The sequence below is a fragment of the Oncorhynchus gorbuscha genome, linkage group LG01 (genome assembly GCF_021184085.1).
Source record: "Oncorhynchus gorbuscha isolate QuinsamMale2020 ecotype Even-year linkage group LG01, OgorEven_v1.0, whole genome shotgun sequence".
NCBI classification, from domain to species: Eukaryota; Metazoa; Chordata; class Actinopteri; order Salmoniformes; family Salmonidae; genus Oncorhynchus; species Oncorhynchus gorbuscha.
Genome location: NC_060173.1, coordinates 44,142,281 through 44,160,145, shown reverse-complemented (window position 1 = coordinate 44,160,145; position 17,865 = coordinate 44,142,281). Strand labels below are relative to the sequence as shown.

General features: G+C 41.4%; 1 protein-coding gene across 2 annotated transcripts in view; it reads left to right on the top strand.

Moving 5' to 3' along the window:
- LOC124008437 (sodium/hydrogen exchanger 10-like) overlaps window positions 1-13,274 on the top strand; it is a 30,831-nt gene extending 17,557 nt beyond the window's left edge. For both annotated transcript variants that reach the window (XM_046319753.1, XM_046319832.1), the window contains 14 exons: window positions 4,993-5,112; window positions 5,237-5,432; window positions 5,557-5,751; window positions 6,421-6,570; window positions 6,795-6,846; window positions 8,688-8,836; window positions 8,986-9,111; window positions 9,227-9,325; window positions 11,043-11,195; window positions 11,630-11,767; window positions 12,045-12,233; window positions 12,472-12,601; window positions 12,848-12,888; window positions 13,078-13,274. In XM_046319753.1, coding sequence (XP_046175709.1) covers window positions 4,993-5,112; window positions 5,237-5,432; window positions 5,557-5,751; window positions 6,421-6,570; window positions 6,795-6,846; window positions 8,688-8,836; window positions 8,986-9,111; window positions 9,227-9,325; window positions 11,043-11,195; window positions 11,630-11,767; window positions 12,045-12,233; window positions 12,472-12,601; window positions 12,848-12,888; window positions 13,078-13,137 — 1,798 coding nt within the window. In that variant the 3' untranslated portion in view covers window positions 13,138-13,274. The remainder of the gene's footprint in view (window positions 1-4,992; window positions 5,113-5,236; window positions 5,433-5,556; window positions 5,752-6,420; window positions 6,571-6,794; window positions 6,847-8,687; window positions 8,837-8,985; window positions 9,112-9,226; window positions 9,326-11,042; window positions 11,196-11,629; window positions 11,768-12,044; window positions 12,234-12,471; window positions 12,602-12,847; window positions 12,889-13,077) is intronic.
- The last annotated feature ends 4,591 nt before the right edge of the window (window positions 13,275-17,865 follow it).

Genomic DNA, 17,865 nt, shown 5'->3' with positions numbered 1-17,865 from the left:
ACTTCTTCACAACAGTATCTCGGACCTGCCTGGTGTGTTCCTTGTTCTTCATGATGCTCTCTGCGCTTTTAACGGACCTCTGAGACTATCACAGTGCAGGTGCATTTATACGGAGACTTGATTACACACAGGTGGATTGTATTTATCATCATTAGTCATTTAGGTCAACATTGGATCATTCAGAGGGGGCCGAATACTTTCGCAAGGCACTGTATTTATATTTGAGATTCTTCAAATAGCCACCTTTCGTCTTGATAACAGCTTTGCACACTCTTGGCATTCTCTCAACCAGCTTCATCTGGAATGCTTTTCCAACAGTCTTGAAGGAGTTCCCACATATGCTGAGCACTTGTTGGCTGCGCTTCCTTCACTCTGTGGTCCGACCCATCCCAAACCATCTCAATTTGGTTGAGGTCGGGTATTTGATATTTGTGGAGGCCAGGTCTTCTGATGCAGCACTCCATCACTCTCCTTCTTGGTAAAATAGACCTTACACAGCCTGGAGGTGTGTTGGGTCATTGTCCTGTTGAAAAACAAGTGATGCTCCCACTTAGCCCAAACCAGATGGGATGGCGTATCGCTAAAGAATGCTGTGGTAGCCATGCTGGTTAAGTGTGCCTTGAATTCTAAATAAATCACAGACAGTGTCACCAGCAAAGCACCCCCACACCATAACACCTCCACCTCCATGCTTTACGGTGGGAAATACACATGTGGAGATCATCCATTCACCCACACAGCGTCTCACAAATTTCCAATGTCCATTGCTCGTGTTTCTTGGCCCAAGCAAGTCTCTTCTTATTATTTGTGTCCTTTAGTAGTGGTTTCTTTGCAGAAAAAGGCCTGATTCACACATCTCCTCTGAACAGTTAATGTTGAGATGTGTCTGTTACTTGAACTCTGTGAAGCATTTATTTGGTCTACAATTTCTGAAGCTGGTAACTCTAATGAACTTATCCTTTGCAGCAGAGGTAACTCTGGGTCATCCATTCCTGTGGCGGTCGTCATGAGAGCCAGTTTCATCATAGCGCTTGATGGTTTTTGCGACTGCACTTGAAGAAACTTGAAAAGGTCTTGAAATGTTCCGCATTGACTGACCTTCATGTCTTAAAGTAATGATGGACTGTCATTTATCTTTGCTTATTTGAGCTGTTCTTGCCAGAATATGGACTTGGTCTTTTACCAAATAGTGCTATCTTCTGTATACCACCCCTACCTTGTCACAACACAACTGATTGGCTCAAACGCATTAAGAAGGAAAGAAATTCCACAAATTAACTTTTAACAAGGCACACCTGTTAATTGAAATACATTCCAGGTGACTACATCATGATGCTGGTTGAGAGAATGCCAAGAGTGTGCAAAGCTGTCAACATTTACATTTACATTTAAGTCATTTAGCAGACGCTCTTATCCAGAGCGACTTACAAATTGGTGCATTCACCTTATGACATCCAAGTGTGGCTACTTTGAAGAATCTCAAATATAAAATATATTTTGATTTGATTAACACTTTTTTGGTTACTACATGATTCCATATGTTATTTCAAAGTTTTGATGTCTTCACTATTATTCTACAATGTAGAAAATAGTAAAAAATTAAGAAAACCCTTGAATGAGTAAGTGTGTTCAAACGTGTGTGTATATATATATATATATATATATTTACTTATACGAAGCAAATATATTTAACCATTAAGTTTGAGTATGCAGTGCATTCCGAAAGTATTCAGACACCTTGACTGTTCACATTTTGTTACGTTACAGCCTTATTCTAAAATGTATTCAATTGTTTTTTTTTCTCTCATCAAACTACATACAATACCCCATAATGACAAAGCAAAAACAGGTTTTTAGAAATTGCTTCAAATTTATAAAAATGTAAAACCTTAAATATCACATTTCCCTAAACTTTCAGACCCTTTACTTAGTACTTTGTTGAAGCACCCTTGGCAGCGATTACAGCCTTGAGTCTTCTTGGGTATGATGCTACAAGCTTGGCACAGCTGTTTTTGAGGAGTTTCTCCCATTCTTCTCTGCAGATCCTCTCAAGCTCTGTGAGGTTGGATGGGGAGCATCGCTGTACAGCTACTTTCAGGTCTCTCTAGAGATGTTAGATTGGGTTCAAGTCCGGGCTCTGGCTGGGCCACTCAAGGACATTCAGACTTGTCCCGAAGCCACTCCTGCGTTGTCTTGGCTATGTGCTTAAGGTCGTTGTCCTGTTCGAAGATGAACATTCGCCCCAGTCTGAGGTCTTGTTGCGCTCTGGAGCAGGTTTTCATCAAGGATCTCTCTGTACTTTGCTCTGTTCATCAGGGATGCAAACTAGTCACCTTTCAGCGAAATTCGCCGTTTTGAATCCAAAATAGGTGACCTACGTGAATCATGTAGATTCGATGAGAATAGTTTGAGGGGGGGGGGGGGTCACTTGGAGCACTACTGGCTGGAAACAAACGAGTGATGCGCGTTTGTAAGCAAACAAGTGATGCGCGTTTGGAGCAATACTGGCTGTATCCAAGGCTCAGCCAATCTTTCACATGACAACAGAATGCAGCACGCGACTGAAGAGAGAAATGACAACCAGTTTGCTAGTTACAGAATCAGCGCTCACTCCGGAAAGACAGCAGTAGGGTGCAAAGGCAGTTTGCCAGTTACAGCAGTTCGTCCCTGAACGATAACGAAGTGGTAGGTGAGACGCCTGACCACTGAGACGGGGGTGAGAAGGTGATGAAGTGTACTTCATGAGCTGTAACCGAAAAACAACGGGCATTTGGAAAGTTTGAGGTGAAGGAAAAAGTGTGTATTGTTAGCATTGAACTCATGTTTTCCCGCTACAGTATGTGGTTAATTTTCAGAGTGAGAGAATTACATAAAAAAGAGGCGTTGCTTGTTGGAGGAGCCGACCCTTTCACATTTTTTTTGTTGCCTAAAATGACATACCCAAATCTAACTTCCTGTAGCTCAGGAGCTGAAGCAAGGATATGCATATTCTTGATACCATTTGAAAGGAAACACATTTTGAAGTTTGTGGAAATGTGAAATTAATGTAGAAGAATATAACACATTAGATCCGGTAAAAGATAATACAAAGAGAAAATCTGTTTTTTTAGTTTTTTTTGTTGCCATCTTTGAAATGCAAGAGAACAGCCATAATGCCTTATTCTAGCCCAGGCGCAATTTAGAGTTTGGCCACTAGATGGCAGCAGTGTATCTGCAACGTTTTAGACTGATCCAATGAACCATTGCATATCTGTTCAAAATGTTGTATCAAGACTGCCCAAATGTGCCTAATTGGTTTATTAGTTGTGCACTCTCCTCAACCAATAGCATGATATTATTTCACTGTAATAGCTACTGTAAATTGGACAGTGCAGTTAGATTAACAAGAATTTAAGCTTTCTGCCCATATCAGATATGTCTATGTCCTGGGATTTTTTGTTTTTTTTTGTTACTTACAACCTCAGGCTAATGTGATTAGCATATGTTAGCTCAACCATCCCACAGGGGGGACTCCAATCCCATAGAGGTTAAACAAGTGGATTCAGGTATCAAGTGGAGCTGGGCCTGGCTTATGCTGGATGCCAATACAGGTGCCAATACAGGTGAAAGAAATGCCACACACTTTCCCTCTTTCAATACAGTGGATAAAAGGGGTATGCCGGGTGTACTCTCTGCCTGAAAGAGATCAATTATGCCAACAAAGGATATCATGCTCTGCTGGAACATTGTAGAACAGATGTCCACAGGCAGAAAGTGAACAATGTAATAACGTGCAGTGTAGCCCAAAGATATTGCTTTTATTGTGTGGAACTTGACAGTAACACTTGTGTGAGTGAGGGTGGATTATTACATTTTTTACTCAGTGCACGTTATTTTTGTAGCCTTACAAAGTGGCCACTATGATAGAGCAAAAATAGAATGACTGTTTGTTTCATTCTATATCTATTTTTCTTTCTTCCCCCAAGTGCAATATTTAGATGTGTGTGTGGTCACAAGCATTCTATAATAAAGGCTGTCATGGCTAACTGCAATATTAGTGTATTGTTTTTTTCTCAAGACTTGAGTGTCATTTGCAGTCTAGCCAACAAATAACATTGGATTGATTTCCTTACATTTTTTGCTGTGAGATAGGTTCACATTAACCACTTTTTTATTTTACATACAGAGACTGATCATGTAGATCACATTATTTGTTGTTTAATCAGTTAAAACCTGCATTTCCCCCTAGCAGGGATTTTTTTGCATGTTTCAGTGAGGAGGGAAAAAAGTGTCACTTTTTTGGGCCTTCACCAGTTTGCATCCCTGGTTCATCTTTCCATTGATCCTGTCTAGTCTCCCAGTCCCTGCCGCTGAAAATCATCCTCACAGCATGATGCTGCCACCACCATGCTACACAGTAGGGATGGTGCCAGGTTCCCTTCAGACGTGATGCTTTGTATTCAGGCCAAAGAGTTCAATCTTGGTTTCATCAGACCAGAGAATCTTGTTTCTCATAGTTTGAGAGTCCTTTAGGTGCCTTTTGGCAAACTCCAAGTGGGCTGTCGTGCCTTTTACTGAGGAGTGGCCTCTGTCTGGCCACTCTGCCATAAAGACCTGATTGGTGGAGTTTCGAGTCTCATAGCAAAGGGTCTGAATACTTATGTAAATTAGGTATTTCTGTTTTTATTTTTAATAATTTTAGTTTAAATTTAAAACCAAAATTTTTTTTTTTTTCATTTTGCCATTATGGGGTTTTGTGTGTAGATTGATGAGGACCATTTTTTCTTTAATCCACTTAAGAATGAGGCTGTATCGTAACAAAATATGGAAAACGTCAAGGGGTCTGAATACTTTCCGAATGCACTGTAGCTATGATGTGTGGTTTATTTTTAGAAAGTGGAAATATGAGTTCATATGCAGGTACATGATATACATTGAGGACTGTTTAAGTATAGAAGAAGATATGTTTGCAAAAATTGGGAGAGCAATGCATACGTTTATGTCTTTGTTTAGGTTCATGAGTGTTCAGGATGTCAAGAAATACTGGGAGCTGAAAGGGTTTTTTGTGTCTCTTCGGAGGAGTCTAGAGGACTGGCTGTACAATGTCAAGCTTGATAAACTTAAACCATCAAGGTAAGAAAGCACAGCTGAAATTTACTGTAAATTAATTTAGACCACCAGGTAACTCAGTGAAATAATGGTGTTGTATAACTGCTCTAATGACACATAATGTACGCAACGATATGTTGTATTTCAGGAATGCGATGCTCAAGCGGTGCTACCAGGTTGTCTTCAGCCTCCCCTTTGAGTATTTCATCTACGCATTGATTGTCCTCAACATCTTCCCCATCATCCTGGAGTTCATCCCAGCGATCAGTGACAAACATAACCTAGAACTCAGTATTATCAACTACATTTTCTTCAGCGGCTATCTTGTGGAGGCTATACTGAAGGTAGGACATAGGCCTACACTAAAATACATGTAAACTAAAAATAATCTAATACACAATGCCCTCACATAATGTCAAACATTTGGGTTTTAAGACCCTCTGTGACACATTTCCTCTTGTTCTACAGGCTTTGGCCATGAGGAAGGCCTATATCTTCAATCACTGGAACCAGTTTGACCTCTTCATTATCGTCTTGGCTTGTGTTGACATATTCCTGGACCATTATTTAGAAACCACAGCATATGTTGTCAATATTCACATGATAAAAATTGTGAAGGTGTCTAAAATGATCCGCCTTACCAGGGCACTTCGTTTGGTGAAGGTATGCTATGCTTTGATGGGACCATAAAATCTATGATCAGTGATATACACTGAGTGTACATTTTTACATTAGTAACACCTTCCTAATATTAAGTTGCACCCCATTTTGCCCTAAGAACAGCCTCAATTTGTCAGGGCAAATAATTCCACAGGGATGCTGGCCCATGTTGACTCCAATGGTTCCCACAGTTGTGTCAAGTTGGCTGGATGTCCTTTGGGTGGTGGACCATTCTTGATACACACAGTAAAGTGTTGAGCGTGAAAAACTTAGCAGCGTTGCAGTTCTTGACACAAACCAGTGAGCCTGGCACCTACTACCATACCCTGTTCAAAGGCACTTAAATATTGTCTTGACCATTCACCCTCTGAATGGCACACATACACAATCCATGCCTCAATTGTCTCAAGGCTTAAAAATCCTTCTTTAACCTGTCTCCTCCCATTCATCTACACTGGTTGAAGTGGATTTAACAGGTGACATCAATAAGGGATCATAGCTTCCACCTGGTTTCACCTGGCCAGTTTGTCATGGAAAGAGCAGGTGTTCCTAATATTTTGTACACTCAGTGTAGATTTGACATAGCTTTACAGCACATTTTGTAAGGTTATCCAGTTACATTTAGCAAGGCTGTGAATCTTAATAATCTATTGTTGAATGTATATGTTTCAGATCATCATTCCCAAGCTCATAGAAATCATAAACCGGCAGATCCATAAGCAGCTCAGCTTTGGGTATGACATCGGGAAAGGCTATGTCATCGGAGAGGAGCACATAAGCAAGATCATTGACCATATCTCTGATGACAAAAGCATATCTAAGGTGTTTTTAAATGACATTTACAATACAGTATACAACAACAGATGTTGATCTTTTCACAACATGATATCATGTTTAGTTCTCTCATAGTAAAGAAATCTTAGGTACTTACCTTTTTTTGTGTGTTTTGTTTTGCAACACAGAGATGTATCTAGCCAAATAATAATTACTCCATAGCCCTATAATGTGTTGGGATCATGTACATCACACCACATCTTGTGTTGCAGAAATTGAAAATAATACTGGAGAGAAACTGCCAGCAGGCTGTCAGGGAGATTGGTAAGAGAGTAGGGGAGACAGACAAGCAATGTTACTGCATGTACACTGTGTCTTCAGTATATCAGTCATGCTGAATAAAGGCCGTCACTTTAACCAGGGTCACTGAGATCACAAATATAGTATAGTTAGTTGGCTTTAACTCACCTACATCTTTCACAGCAGCAATCCTTCAGTCCTATTTACATGTCAAGTATCCTACATTAAACCTCCCCTAAATTGATATAGATTAAAAACATATTCAATGAAACAATGACAGAATCCTTCAATGGACTGATGTTAATACTCTTGAGTGGCCGGTATAGTAAGTAAGGGATAACCAACGAGGGGCTGGCTATCAGTTCTATCGAAAATAATGAACAACGTGTAAAGTGTGTTCCGCTATACACTAGCAGAGTGGAACTGACGTGCATTATTTTCCAGAGAACGCATAGAGCCCCCAGTTTATTATCCCTTTTATACCATGGCTATAATTTAACACATGTGCCGATATAAATGTGTTCATATTCCTGTAGAAATGTGTTCAACATCCAAGAGTAGCTAGCAAGTTTACTAGATACCTACAGTAGTTGCCGTGGTAAACAAACATACCTGCTAGTTTAGCTAACCATACCATCCATCAGTCCTAGCTTGCCATTATTAAAATCTAATTCAACAATGCCGATAATGTTTTCAATTTGAATTTTGTTTTCAAAAGCAACTCAAACATAGAACATGTAAGAATAAATTACAGCCATTGAATTCTACAGTACATTATAGGCAAATAATGCACGCTCTACAATGCCCATCAAGCCAATTCAGAAACAAGTATTCATCAATGCCATGGCGATTTTTTTCCCGAACTATTGCAAAGGCGAAAGTCTACAAAACTTAGTCCACTCTGTTCATAACAGATTCTCGTTTTGGGAACAGAAAACTATTGAGATCAAATGTTTCATCGATGAGAAAATGTGCAGAATGTCAGCCAAAATCCATCGCGTTCCATCTTCTCATACCCGTGGTATACGTCTGATATACCACAGCTGTCAGCCAATCAGCATTCAGGGCTCGAACTACCCAGTTTAGAATGTGTGATATTCTAATTGTGTACCTTGGTTAATGGAGGAAAATGCACTGCTAGCCAATCATGCTTTAAAGACGTACAATCATTTAAACGTATGTATAGTTGAAGCTGTTCTGGTCATGCTTGTAGTGATTCTACGTACCTAAGTTCTGACCAAACTTACTTGAGAGGGAGAAAAAGGGAGCAGGCTGGGGGATCAAGTCTGTGTACTTTTAGAGCAACTATCTTTTTAGATACAACCATCAAAGGAAATGGGACACATCAGGAAATACTAATGATTGGGCCGCTGGTAACGGGAAGCTAGCAGGGCTTCGGAGAAAAGGTATGGGATGTAACTACCAGTCCATTGTACCCCATCAAAGACAGAAACAGGACATAGGTGACTCCTCAAAGTAGGGGACCTAAATGTGTTCTGGGAGAACACAAGGGCTCAGTAGGATACTGGTAATAATACCTCATGGAGTCATTTTCTCAGATTCCCAGCATGCTCTCCTGCTGGACGAGATTGATGCTTCTTTCTGAAAACTATATAACACCTTTCATTAGCATTTAGAAAGAGCAGATCTGTGGTGACCTTAGGGAGTCTTCACAGACGCAAAGCAGGATTACACACTACAAGTATATGTAAAACAGCTTGATTTTCTATTTGTGAAATAGAATTCTGTAGCCCTCAGTGCATCTCAGGTTCTTTTTGTTATTTGATGGCAAGCTTACGCACAGTGTGCTAAGTTCACAACTGACAGGAGTGTGACTGAGGACACCGTGTGGGATATTTTCTCAGGCTTGCTGCAGAGAGACCATCCTGAGATTGCCATCTCGGTGAAGACCAGACAGGCCATACGAGCCGTGCTGAACAGTGAGAGAGACGCCATCCATACACTCGTGTCCGGGGGGCTCTTAGATGACATAGAAGCATCAAAGCTGGAGAAGGTGCTTTCAGTTTGCTCCTCCTGCCATTTACAATGCCTCCAATGAATTTCCTCAAATATATACACATATTGTTACCTCTGACTATACAGAGAGTTAGGTTTATTATTGACAAATTAAATGAATGAATGTTACATTTTTCCCTTTGGCAGATGATTGAAATAAAAATGAAGAAATTGATCAAATTTCCACCAACAATCCCAGCAGCAACAGCAGAGGAGCTTCTGCAGAATTTGCCTTGGCTGAACAAAGACAGCACCCAGATTCAGTTCATCAAGGTAGAGCACACATCTCCCAGACCCTTGCCTTAGAATGACAATCGTTTTTATTTTCTGTATTATACCAATGTTTCTTTCATGCCATTTTTTCCTTCTATTTATCGTGTTATTTCAGACAGTGGCCAAGCTTCTTTTCTTTGACTTTGGAGACACCATCATACAAGAAAATGATGACCCTCAAGGAATACACTTGATTGTCTCTGGCCTGGTTAAGGTATGTACTGATACGCACAAATAGTAAAAGGGATAACTTACTACTGAGCTGAAGTTGTGTTAATCAGGGGTTACTGTTCTGAAAATGCATTCTCGTTTTTGTATCGAGCGGTTTTCATTTGCAATATGATCAGACACAAAGACCACAAACTTGAAACATCACTGCTAGATGTAATAGTTGGGAATGAATGTCTTTGGCATGACACATTATTTTCAGAGCCAACAAAATAATGACTGGCTGATATTCATCTGCCTACTACTCACCAGTAGTTTCTTTCCCAGTCTTCACCACAAACAAATTACCTCACTCCGTCACATTGTAGCTCTGTAGAACACAACATCAAGTATACAGTCAATGCTATTAATATTTGGAAATTACACTTAATCACTTGTCATTTTGGTCACCTTAAAATGGAACACAATGTAAGCTATTTCAACACATTACAGTGTGACAGTGCAATTATGGGTCATTTTGAAAGGCAGGGGATAATTGCGCTCTCTTTGTACAGACACCTTTACTTACCTTGTGATCTTACGCCGTTGTTCAAAATCAGCTCATTTTCTATACCAATTCTTGTTTCTTTGCCTCTGAATACAAAACTGGCCTTTTAAAATATTTTTTAAGTCATTGTCCCATTCATGTTGTTAATGCAGTATAAAGCATTGGTTTCAGGACCTGATATTAAACAATATTCAGAAACATTGATGAACACGTTTCCTACATTTTCTTTATATCGAATTTCTCATTCGGTAGATACAGTAAGCCAAAGTACCTTCAGGGACACTTTGTTTGTTGAAGCTTTATTAAGGATAGTAGAAAACAAACTAGAAAGGGACGTCTCAAATAGAAATATTGAGTGCAACAACAATCTCTAAGTAGTAGAAGGAGGGCTGTAATTGTACAGTATTTTATTCAAAATTATTTTTGTAATTAGCAAGGTCGTAAAATTTTAAAAGCACAAACATCCCTTTGTTACTTAGGGCTCTATTCAATCTATAACACTGAAGCTCTACAGATTCCGCGATAGAAATTTAAAGGGGATTTTCCGATTGAAACGACATATGCAGCGGTTACCGTGAATGCAGTCTCCACTAAGCGGGAACATTGCCTTTTACATCTCAATCACGCTGTAAAGCTGAACTTCCGCAATTACTGTATTAAGAAATTGTCTTTTGCTACATTTTTTTGTTTGATCTCCTCATCCTAGAATGGTTTAAACTTACCAACGTCACAGGTCATTTTCACATTGTATGAAGACGGAGTGTGTAATAAGCTCTATGACTCTGTGAGTCATGGAGCAGCACGATGGGCATAAAAGCAAATGCTTTGTTACCTATGAGGTAGACCAGCTGTCACACTTACAAACTGCAGTATCCTCTTCTCAGAGCTCCCATCCTTATTCCCCGGGTCACATTGATGACGCTGGTTGATGCATCTTCTTCAAGAGGTGTAATTAAATGTACACATCCCCAGCTTATGTTTTTACATTATACTTTACATGGAAGGGTTTCCGGTTGTTGAAATGGAAGCTGTACCTTGAAATGATCTCTTATGTTGATGCTATTTGTATTTTTTATGAGGTAATTTAAATCAAATGCTGGTCTTATAGCATAAGCTCCCCTAATCATCAAACAAGCACAAAATCACCTGATTGACGCTCTGTGGTCATAACCTTATACTGTATGGATGTGAATCTCTGAACCGTACTGTATCGCAGATGACTGGAGGAAGCCCAAACCTTGGAGGCAAGAGGCCCAAGGAGAAGACCAGGCTGACAGACTACAGGAGCTGCGGGGCCATCATGGGAGAACTCAACTGTCTCACCCAGCAGTCTATGGAGATGACGGTCACCTGTGAGACAGCCACTCAGGTCTCTTTACAGTTCATTTACTAAACTTTGTTCGCATGAAATTGCCTACGTATGTCAGTGAAGACAAGTGTTTGAGAACCTTATTCAGTCTCAAAGGTCGGATCAGTACAAATGTAAAGGAGAATAATAGTATGGACAAAGTGGGCAATATTATCAAGGCTCTTTCCAGAATGGCCCTGTATCTGATGCAGGGTTTTTGGAGAAAGCCCAAGTAACTGAATATCCACTCCTCTGTCTGATAATAGCTATGTCAGACAAGGGTGTGATCTTTCACGACATAGATAATTGTGTGCAAAAACGTCACTGTGAGGTTGATAAACCAGCCATAAGGCCCCTTCTCCAACTGTTCCATGTAACCATGGAGACAATTGTTATCTGCCATTTTTTCCACTGTCTATATTTTTCCTGATTGTTTGTCCATGGTTTCTCCCCAGACCTGCTTCATTGCTATTGAATCCCTGTTTGAGGCGTTTGATGTTTTCCCCGAGTTCCCGTCTCTGGAGTATATGATCTGGCGCTCCCTGGCAGTGAAAATCAGCACCAGCACTTTCATGGAGCACATTATCTATCAGGTACTACCAACTTAGCGCTCTATGGTGCAATATGTAGTAAAGATCCAAACTGCTTACGCCCCAGGTTTCATTGAAATAAATGAGTCTCACACTCTGCAAGTTACACATCCACTGTAGCATTCCTATAAAGTTAAACAACAAAGAAAATGGCCCATAAATCGCAGCACAGATTGAGAGCGTGAGTTGCGTTACTTTGCATTCTGTATAACCAGCGGACAACAGACAGTTTTGTTAGACAGTTCCAAAATCATTTGAACAAAATCATTTTCCCTCACAGGGCTGGAGTTACCACAGGATTTGTTCTCATCTGGCCCGGGCCTATCTGGTAGACGTGGAGGTGAACAGGAAGTTTGACGTGTACGACGGCACCATGGAGGACGTGGTGGTGATCTATGGGAGTTGTGATGACCTCGCATCCCAGTGCTCCTACAACGCCCCAGCTCTCATCAGCAGGACTACTCACCAGGTTACTATACAACTCAGATGTCACCTTCTCATACTGTGGCTACACTAGTCAACTTGACATTCACTGACTAGGAAATACTGCCACCTGCTGGAGACATTATAAGTGCAACAAGTGTCATGTTAAAAATGGCCGACATCCTCAGATAAGTTGCGCTATTGTATGTCTTTCTATTGTTTTTACCTCTTCATTCAGATGCAGAAAGTGTTAACTTATTTTGTTTTAACTCAACTCGGTATAGGTACTGGGCACAGCAAACACCACCAAACTGTTGATCGTGCCAAGTGAGCATTCTGAAATGAAGCAGACCGTCTCAGAGCTTCCAAGACAGGACAGTGTTCCCTGTCTGAGACATGCAGCTCATAGGAGAGGTGAATGAGGGCTTTACAGTCAGCCTCAGGGTGATTACGTGGGGTGTCCCTGCTCTCTTTTGAACCTAGAATGATGCACGTCTTTGTAAGATGGGCAGAATGCTAAACTAACATTATGACCAAGCCCTTCAGTAGTATTATTTCAAATGGGCTTGATTGATATTTTAAGTACAACGACCAACGCTGCTGGCTTTACAAGTATTGCAAGTGAATTGACATCGGACTCTCCTCTTTCTCTCCCGGCAGCATCTAGAGATGATCGATCAGGGCTGCTGAGAACAGTAAGCGTAAGTTAATATAATGAACTGTATCTTATTTATTTTACCTTTATTTAACTAGGCAATTCAGTGACGGCTTAGGCTTAGAAACAGTGGGTTTCTAACCACTAGGCTACCCTGCCGCCCCTTATCATGTTTAACACATTAATGAAGTGAAATAGTGGCCCCAGAGAGGAACATCCGTCTTTCTTTGTGAAGGTGACGTCTAAGGAGGGTTCTTCAAAGAGAAGTTGTTCATCACTTGACAAGCCCACGTGATGATAGGGTATGACTGTGCAACTGTTGGCCATACAGGCCCAGACACAACCTGCCAGGCAACCTGAATCTGTAAAACTTATATAAGCAAATATTTTCAAATGTATCATACTGATTTAATATTAAACATATTTATTTCATATAGTGTTTGTGTGTTACTGTTTTAAGCTTAAACCTACTTGTCATCCAAGCTGTTCAAGGCTCAACTATTGTGCAGTGGCTATACTAACTGCCGTTTGATTCATCCAAAATCGACTCTGGGAAAATAACACTGTACTAGCAAAGCACATGAGCATTTGAACACCTAGATTAATTGAACAGAAAAGGCCCCCAGGTTTGTTTTGAATTGAATCCCTAAAGACCGTTGTCAAACTCTTGAATCAATGTCATGTTAGGAGTAATTATTTTGAGATTAATATCTGAGAAAATAGGGTAGAATAGTGCTTATATAAACAGTTTATCCCCTTTCCATTGCTGGCACAGATACCATCTACACTACATGACCAAAAGTATGTGGACACCTGCTCGTCAAACACCTCATTCCAAATTCATGGTCATTAATAGGGAGTTGGCCCCCCCTTTGCAGCTATAACAGCCTCCACTCTTCTGGGAAGGCTTTCCACAAGATGTAGGAACATTGCTGTGGGGACTTGCCATGAGAGCATTAGTGAGGTCGTGCACTGATGTTGGGCGATTAGGCTTGGCTCGCAGTTGGCGTTCCAATTCTTCCCAAAGGTGTTCAATGGGGTTGAGGTTAGGGCTCTGTGTAGTCCAGTCAAGTTATTCTATGACGATCTCGACAAACCATTTCTGTATGGACCTCGCTTTGTGCACTGGGGCATTTTTTTATGCTGAAACAGGAAAGGGACTCCCCCAAGCTGTTGCCACGAAGATAGAAGCAATCGTCTAGAATGTCATCCAATGTATGCTGGAGCATTAAGATTTCACTTCACTGGAAACTAAGGGGCCTAGCCTGAACCATGAAAAACAGCCCCAGACCATTATTCCTCCTCCACCCAACTTTACAGTCGGCACTATGCATTCGGGCAGGTAAGTGTTCTCCTGGAATCCACCAAACGCAGATTCGTCTGTCGAACTGCCAGATGGTAAAGCGTGATTCATCACTCCAAGGAATGCATTTCCACGGCTCCAGAGTCCAATGGTGGGGAGCTTTACACCACTCCAGCCAACGCTTGGCATTGCGTATCTTAGGCTTGTGTGCAGCTGCTTGCCTGTGGAAACCCATTTAATGAAGCTCCAGACGAACAGTTATTGTGCTGACGTTGCTTCTAGAGGCAGCATGAACTCAGTAGAGTGTTGCAACTGAGGACAGATGATTTCTGTGCTTCAGCGGTCCTGTTCTATGAGCTTGTGTGGCCAACCACTTCATGGGTGAGCCGTTTTCGCCCCTAGACATTTCCACTTCACATTAACAGCACTTACAGTTGACTGGGGCAGCTTTAGCAGGGTAGAAATTCGACGAACTGACTTGTTGGGAAGGTGGCATCCTATGACGGGACCACGTTGAAAGTCACTGAGCTCTTCAGTAAGGCCATTCTACTGCCAATGTTTGTGTATGGAGATTACATGGCTGTGTCCATTTTATACAACTGTCAGCCTCAGGTATGGCTGAAATAGCCAAATCCACTCATTTGAAGGGTTGTCCACGTGTGTGTGTGTGTGTGTGTGTGTGTGTGTGTGTGTGTGTGTGTGTGTGTGTGTGTGTGTGTGTGTGTGTGTGTGTGTGTGTGTGTGTGTGTGTGTGTGTGTGTGTGTGTGTGTGTGTGTGTGTGTATATATATAGTACCAGTCAATTTTGGACACACCTACTTATTCCAGGGTTTTTCTTTAGTTTTACTATATTGTAGAATAATAGTGAAGATGATCAATATTATGAAATAACACATGGAATTATGTAGTAACTAAAATTGTTAAACAAATCAAAATAAATGTTATATTTGAGATTCTTCAAAGTAGCCACCCTTTGCCTTGATGACAGCTTTGCACTCTTGGCATTCTCTAAACCAGCTTCATGAGGAAGTCACATGGAATGCATTTCAATCAACAGGTGTGCATTGTTAAAAATTTCCTTAATACATTTGAGACAATCAGTTGTGTTGTGACAAGGTAGGGGTGGTATACAGAAGATAGTCCTATTTGGTAAAATACCCATATTATGGAAAGAACAGCTCAAAAAAGCAGAGAAATGACAGTCAGTCCATCATTAAGGCAATAATGAACATTTCAAGAGCTTTGAATGTTTCAAGTGGTCACAAAAACCATCAGGTGCTATGATGAAATTGGCTCTCATGAGGACCGCCACAGGAAAGGAAGACCCAAAGTTACCTCTGCTGCAGAGGATACATTCATTAGAGTTACCAGCCTCAGAAATTGCAGCCCAAATAAATGCGTTACGGAGTTCAAGAAAGAGACGCATGTCAACATCAACTGTTCAGAGGAGACTGCATAAATATGGCCTTCGTGTTAGAATTGTTGCAAGAAACCACTATTAAAGGACACCAATACGAAGAAGAAACTTGCTTGGGCCAAGAAACCAGAGCAATTGACATCAGACCAGTGGAAGTCTTTTGGTCTGATGCGTCACTTTGTGAGACGCAGAGTAGGTGAACGGGTGATCTCTGCATGTGTGGTTCCCACTGTGAAGCATGGAGGAGGTGGTGTGATGGTGACAACGTCTGTGATTTATTTAGAATTCAAGGCACACTTAACCAGCATGGCTACTACAGCATTCTGCAGCGATACACAATCCCAGCTGGTTTGCGCTTAGTGGGACTATCATTTGTTTTTCAACAGGACAATGACCCAACACACCTCCATGTTGTGAAAGGGCAATTTGACCAAGGAGCGTGATGGAGGGCTGCATCAGATGACCTGGCCTCCACAATCACCCGACCTCAACCCAATTGAGACGGTTTGTGATGAGTTGGCCCACAAAGTGAAGCTAAAGTAGCCAACATGTGCTCAGCATATGTAGGAACTCCTTCAAGACTGTTGGAAAAGTATTCCAGGTGAAGTTGGTTGAGAGAATGCCAAGTGTGCAAAGGGTGTCAACTTTTGAAGAATTAAAAATACATTTTGATTTGTTTAACACTGACACAATACCTCATGACAAAGCGAAAACTGCTTTTTCAAAATATTTGCAAATATAAAACTGAAATACCTTATTTATATATTCAGACCCTTTACTATGAGACTCAAAATTGAGCACATATGCATCCTGTTTTCATCGATGATCCTTGTGATGTTTCTACAACTTGGAGTTCACCTGTGGTAAATTCAATTGATTGAATATGATTTGGAAAGGCACACACTTGTATATAGAAGGTCCCATAGTTGACAGCGCATGTCAGAACAAAAGCCATGAGGTCGAAGGAATTGTCTGTAGAGCTCCGAGACAGGATTGTGTCAAGGCACAGAGCAGGATAAGGGTGCCAAAAAATGTTTGCAGCATTTAAGGTCCCCAAGAACACAGTGGCCTCCATCATTCTTAAATGGAAAAAGTTTGGAACCACCAAGACTCTTCCTAGAGCTGGCCGCCCAGCCAAACTGAGTAATTGGGGGAGAAGGGCCTTGGTCAGGGAGGTGACCAAGAACCAGATGGTCACTCTGACAGAGCTCTGGAGTTCCTCTGTGGAGATGGGAGGACCTTCCAGAAGAACAACCATCTCTGCAGCACCACCAATCAGGTCCTTATGGTAGAGTAGTCAAACGGAAGCCACTCCTCAGTAAAAGGCACATGACAGCCTGCTTGGAATTTGCCAAAAGGCACCTAAAGACTCTCAGACCATGAGAAAACAAGATTATCTGGTCTGGTGAAACCAAGATTGAACAATTTGGCCTGAATGCCAAGCGTCATGTCCGAAGGAAACCTGGCACCATCCCTGCGGTGAAGCATGGTGGTGGTAGCATCATGCTGTGGGGATGTTTTTCAGCAGCAGGGACTGGGAGACTAGTCAGGATCTAGGGAAATATTAACAGAGCAAAGTACAGTCGTGGCCAAAAGTTGAAAATGACACTAATTTTCACAATGTCTGCTGCCTCAGTTTGTATGATGGCAATTTGCATATACTCCAGAATGTTATGAAGAGTGATCAGATGAATTGCAATTAATTCATGCAAATGAACTGAATCCCCCCCAAAAACATTTCCATTGCATTTCAGCCCTGCCACAAAAGAACCAGCTGACATGTCAGTGATTCTCGCTTGTTGACGAGGACAGGGCTGGAGATCACTCTGTCATGCTTGATTGAGTTCGAATAACAGACTGGAAGCTTCAAGGAGGGTGGTGCTTGGAATCATTGTTCCTCTGTCAACTACGGTTACCTGCAAGGAAACACATGCCTTCATCATTGCTTTGCACAAAATGGGCTTCACAGGCAAGGATATTGCTACCAGTAAGATTGCACCAAAATCAAACATTTATCGGATCATCAAGAACTTCAAGGAGAGCTGTTCAATTGTTGTGAAGGCTTCTGGGCACCCAAGAAAGTCCAGCAAACACCAGGACCGTCTCCTAAATTTGATTCAGCTGCAGGATCGGGGCACCACCAGTACAGAGCTTGCTCAGGAATGGCAGCAGGCAGGTGAGTGGATCTGCATGCACAGTGAGTATAAGACTTTTGGAGGATGTCCTGGTGTCAAGAAGGGCAGCAAAGAAGCCACTTCTCTCCGGGAGAAAGATCAGGGACAGCCTGATATTCTGCAAAGGGT